The 5144-nt window shown below is 49.3% G+C and overlaps 1 protein-coding gene across 1 annotated transcript; it reads right to left on the bottom strand.

Moving 5' to 3' along the window:
* Positions 1–212: 212 nt before the first annotated feature.
* Positions 213–4891, bottom strand: nop53 (NOP53 ribosome biogenesis factor). The gene is made up of 12 exons (XM_062473138.1): positions 4650–4891; positions 4463–4539; positions 4095–4185; positions 3482–3687; positions 3292–3347; positions 3116–3211; positions 2572–2673; positions 2203–2352; positions 1860–2035; positions 1641–1707; positions 1451–1527; positions 213–1267 (listed from the first exon to the last, which is right to left on the bottom strand). Exons 1-12 carry the CDS (start codon positions 4850–4852, stop codon positions 1207–1209), a joined length of 1362 nt encoding a protein of 453 aa, XP_062329122.1. The 5' UTR covers positions 4853–4891; the 3' UTR covers positions 213–1206.
* Between the last annotated feature and the right edge of the window lie 253 nt (positions 4892–5144).

The raw sequence follows: 5144 nt of genomic DNA, 5'->3' as shown, positions 1-5144 counted from the left end.
CAGAGCTAAGAGGTCTGTTCCTGGAGGGCTTAGAGGTGGGAAGGGCCTAACCCAGACTCTGGGTGTCGTCTTTTGCGTTGCTTGTGAACGTGTGCCTGGATTACTGGTTCGAGAGCACTAGTTGCATGTGCACCTGTAAGTGAAAAGCACCAAACAATCAAGACTGACTGAAGGGACGACTGGTGCCCCCCCCCCCCAAACAAAACACACAAGCTTTCAACAATCATTTTATTTTCAAAAACATATTGCTGCAGTTTAAGTACTGCAGCAATAGAACCCATGTAAATTCAACAGACAATTAAAACTCCCATGTCGGGTCCAATGGTCTAACTGCCTAGAGTCCTCTGCCAAATGTGAACTTGGCATAGGTAAAGTCCAGGATTACATGTCTTTTACACCCAACTAACCCTTCTCTGCCCTCATCTCCCACACACGGGATTGGAGGAAGGCACATGCTTATTCTCCAACGGCGCAGAAGGGACCAACACAACAGGGGAGGAGCCAGGCAGGATAGAGGAGGTGCCAGTGCGGAGCGACGTGACTGGTGAGAAGCCACGTGATGGGAGCGTCTCAGACTCCTGCTCTCCCTCAGGCAGACGTTGGCAAGGTGACAACCTGCTGTGACTCTCCACCAATCAAGAGTCCCCTGGGGAATCCATGGTGCTGCCCCGACACAACCACCAAACGGACACCTGACCTAGTCAGACCTGCTCTATTACGGTGGTAACAGCATGGGTGATGGATTGCCAGTCTGTGACATCACTGAAGCACAAATTGAGGTCAAGTTAAGGACCCCAGAGATTTCCCTCTCAATAATCAAGCTGGAGCCCAGCTTCCCTCGTGCCTGAGTATATAAACACTGATCTAATGTGACTGGATGAGTGAAAGCCAGGCCCAACAGCACACACCCTCATCTTCCCCCGTGTTTCAGCTCAGAGGTTACCAAGGAGAGGGCAGAAGGAAGAAGAATAGTCCTCAAACCCCCTAGCTGAAGGAGAGATCCACAATTTTTTTTTAAAGGTACCAGAGCAGCTAAAGCTGGAGTCAGACACCTGCTCAGAGACCTCAGATAAATACATCAGGACCGTTTACCAGGCCTGAAATAGGTTTTAATTGTACAAGTTGGGCTGATAATCCAGAATGGGTGTAATGTGTGGTGGTAGGAGGATGGGGCAGGGCAGTCTGACTGGTTGGTGGAGGGGGGGATTAAGTGATCTCCTTGAAAGCCCTCTTCTCTGTGTACTTCAGCTTGTGCCTCCTCTTGAACCTGGAGACCGGAGCGAATATGGTTAGTGGTCATGGAAACCGGAAGTAACAATATCCATACATTGATATTGAGTACATTGATAATGGAACTCAGGTAATGACTCCAAAACAATTGAGAGAAAGGAGGATGGAGGGGGGCGAGAGAGAGTGAAGGATAGAAATGTAAAGAGGGCTGAGGTCTTACTTGGCTCGCTCTCTGGGCTCGATCAGGTTCCTCTTCTGCATGCTCTTGAAGCGGTCTTTGAGGATGCTGCCCTCTGGCTGCGGGAGCACAGCATTACACACGCAGGTCAAAACCACTGTTCTACCACATCCAATAATATACGGTGGATTTGTTGACGTTTCATAGACAGGATCGCGTGCTCATGTCCCACCTTGAGAGTGCGCAGGGAGCCTGGGATCTCGTCACTCAGCTGCACATCGAGGTCTGAGGCCTGGAACCTGGGGGTGAAGAGGGAGGGCAACACGTCAAACTCCGGGATGATGAACGGAAAACCGTTCAATTAAAGTAGTTAATTGAATTCCTTCGGTTCACCCTTTAAAAAAGGTATAGTCCGCCTAGCGACTTCTACCGTCTGATGGTGTATACTGACTTGAGCCTGCCGAGGCGTCGAGGCAAAGACTTCTGGGCCTCCATCTTGGCACGTCGCCGCTTCTGCCTCTCCCTGGTGGTCTGATCCCGCTGCTTCAGGGAGGCCTGGATGGAGCGCAGCTGGAACAGCTGCTGGTGGCGCTCAGTCAGGGTGCGCAGGCTATGCTGCTGTTGCTCCTAGAGGAGGAAGGGGTGGGTGTGGTTAGCCAGGGGCACAGGGGGGTACCATGTTTATATGAATTCACTTCAATTAAGTCTACACAAAAAGGTGCAAGTTGTAAGTGAAACGACTCCTCAAAGCAGCTAGGCCTGGGCCAACAATGGCCATGACAGAGTTTGTATACCTTGATCTTCTCCATTCTTTCTTTCTTCCTCTGCTTCTCCGTCTTCTTCTCCTGTGGCACCGCGCCCACAGGCATCTCGTCTTCCTCGTTTGGCTCCTCCCCTTCCTCTTCCTCCAGAAGGCCCTCCACCTGCTCCTGGAACACCGTCTCCTGCAGGGACAAGTTGTGAGGTTGAAGACATGTAGTGGTGAGGTTGTAGTCAAGGAGGAAATGTAGTCGTGAGGTTGCAGATGCAGAGTAGTAAGGTTGTAGACAGATGTGTAGTAGTCATGTTATCAACGCAAAGTAGTGAGGTTGTAATGGGAGACTGAAGCAGTGAGATGGAGGTTGTAATGGGAGACTGGAGCAGTTAGGTGGAGGTTGTAATACCTCTGTGGCGGTGTCCTCTCTGTTGACGGCCAGCTGTTTCTCCAGCCGCAGCTCCTGCTTCAGCTTCTTCACCTCCACCTCATGGGCCTCCAGCAGCAGGGCCTGGGGGGGCAGGGGGGGTTAAACTAACATCACATAACGCTGCATGTCCACTACAACCAAGCAAATCAGTTCGCTAGTCAGCAACGGTTCTTTGCTCTGGGGGCATGTCAGACAAGTGCAGAGTTTTCGTTGTCCACGGTTGTATTTTGTATAACGGCCAAGCGTGCAGACTTCAGTCAGGTAAAGGTTTAGGCTAATGCATTTTCGAATTCCCTCATTTTAATAAAAGTTGAAAATATTTCAGCTCTGTTCGCTTGATTGGCTTTGCTTGTCAATCCCACAATGAATTGCGCAAGTGTTTCGCACTGCTTTTTTTGAAAATGGGAAAGCTTTGCTCAATTCGCATCGCTGTAGTGGACAAACATCCCCAACACATTCAGAAAGAGGGTTGGGAGGAAGATGGACTTTAGAAACCCAGAGCGGAGCAGAGCGTTGTGGCCACCTGATGCGAGAAGAACTCGGGGTTGTAAGAGCCTCCTGGAGCGATGACCTCCACAGCAGGGAGGGTGGACGGCTTCTCGTTCAGCTTCTCTGGTCTCTGGATGCCAAGCAAGAGTTGAGCAGGGTCAGTACACAATGTGACTACTTTTCGTACAAAAAGTGTTTAGAAATGCACACCTTGACGCGTTTCTTGCCAGTCTGTTCCAAGAAATAAGGGTCTGCGGTCTCTTTGGCTGGAAAAGCAGAACACACTAATTAAACACACGAAACAAGTGACAACATTGGTAACAGAAAATGGGAGAACCGTTTGTACTTAAAGCTGACCAACTCAGACCCTCTGTACCCCTCTCACTCCAACCCCACTCACCTTCAGCCCCCCACAGGTCATAATACGGTCTGTCAGGATGGTTGTTGGCCACTGGTTGCTTCTTGGTTGCTGTTGCCGCCGTGGCCGCCCTGCGATTCAACAGGCGTTTCTGCCTCCGTGGCATCTTGCCCTTGGCGGCCAGATGCTCGAGTCTCTCCGCAGTGCGCCGCAGCTTCTTGGCGTTCGGCTGCTGGTAGGCCATGATACTGCAGCGAGGAGGAAGTGGTCACTTCCAATCAGGGAGCAGCAAGTTGGCTACACTACAGGGCCACTTCAAAGCTACACATCTACCAACACAAAATCTAGAGTATTAGATATGGGTACATGTGGTTGGGGGACTGGATGGGCCCTTTCTGTTGCCCTCAGTTCCCAGGGGGCCGTTTACATAACGGCCCCCTGAGGTCCAAGGCTGTCTTCACATTCCCCTAAGAGAATACTGTGAGCGCAAGGATGGAATCATCACTGGGCACAGGGCGAGAAAAGGAGGAGCTGCTTGAGGGCAGTATGTTGTAGAAAGATGATGGGGGAGGGGGGGGTAAATGGTAAAGTGAGGTAGTCGGAGCAGAGGTGGGTGGGGGAGGAGGAAAGTATCAGAAGAAAAGGTGTCACTCACTCTTTGGGTGCAGGGACGAGGGAGTCATGCTGCAAAATCAGGTCTATCCTCAGGGGCTTCGACCTCCTCCTCTTCCCCTTCTCCTCTGGTTCTGGAATTTCATAAATAGAAACCTATCAGCAACTTACCAACTAACCAAGAGGGAAATCATAAAGATTTTGCTTTGCTTATAACTTGAATACTTCCTTGAGTATAACACACACAGGAAGTATGAATTTGTCTTGCGACTGGAGTGGTTGAGACCATTGGGAAATTGCATAAATGGCCTCTTGCCCAGGCCAGCTACACCTTGACTATATTCTGGGTACGCTTTCAAATGCGTAAAAAACGGAGATCATTTATAGGACTGGAGCTATGTTAAATCGTACCTTCTTGGATAGGTTTCCTCTGTTCTCCAACGTCCAAGAAAAATAGACTTTCATCGGACTTCTCTGATATCAGGCCTCTGAAAAATAAAACAACCACACACACAAAAAATAGTTTTGAGTTATCAGGAATGCATGGAACCAGTAGCTGGTTAGCTTGCTGGTTAGCTATTGGCAAACACATGCTTACCCCGTGGCCCTTTCCTGAAGTCTCACATCATCCAAAAACTCTTCGACATCCTGAATATCGCTGTGTTTGTTCCAGTTCTTTTTCTTGTTCTTATTTACACGCTTCCTCCGCCCGCCTGTCAAATCATCATGATCGGACGGTGGTTTAAACGACAGAAAGCCAGGTTGTCCCGCTGCCACGCGCTTCACCCTCTTGGCCGCCATGCTAGCACAAACACGCGTACTTCTTCGTCAGGAGATTTAAAAGGACCTCTTTATACATCTGTGGCTATAGCGCCACTTGCAGTATAGTTGTTGTAAATGCCGAATAGCAGATCTTTTGTGCAAATGAGTGTGTAGGCCTACCTAACCTGTATTCTGCTTTTATTGTCTTGACTTGCAATTTTTCTTAGAATTTGTAGTTTGTTTATCAATTTTTCTGGTCAGAAACAACGACCAAATGTCCGCAAATGTCCGCGGAGACAAGTTAGTTAGCTACAAATACAATCAATGTAAC

This window comes from Osmerus eperlanus, chromosome 11 (assembly GCF_963692335.1).
Source record: "Osmerus eperlanus chromosome 11, fOsmEpe2.1, whole genome shotgun sequence".
Classification (NCBI taxonomy): Eukaryota; Metazoa; Chordata; class Actinopteri; order Osmeriformes; family Osmeridae; genus Osmerus; species Osmerus eperlanus.
Note: the sequence above shows the minus strand (reverse complement) of the source record. Positions and strands in the feature narration are given on the sequence as shown.

What these genes read in the sequence shown, in the direction of transcription:
- nop53 (XM_062473138.1), bottom strand. Translation starts at nt 4,852, where the DNA reads ATGGCGGCCAAGAGGGTGAAGCGCGTGGCAGCGGGACAACCTGGCTTT. An exon ending in TGACCTGTGGGGGGCTGAAG is followed by an intron (nt 3,348 to 3,481) that starts GTGAGTGGGGTT and finishes CTGCTTTTCCAG; the next exon opens with CCAAAGAGACCGCAGACCCT. An exon ending in GCTCCCTGCGCACTCTCAAG is followed by an intron (nt 1,528 to 1,640) that starts GTGGGACATGAG and finishes GTGCTCCCGCAG; the next exon opens with CCAGAGGGCAGCATCCTCAA.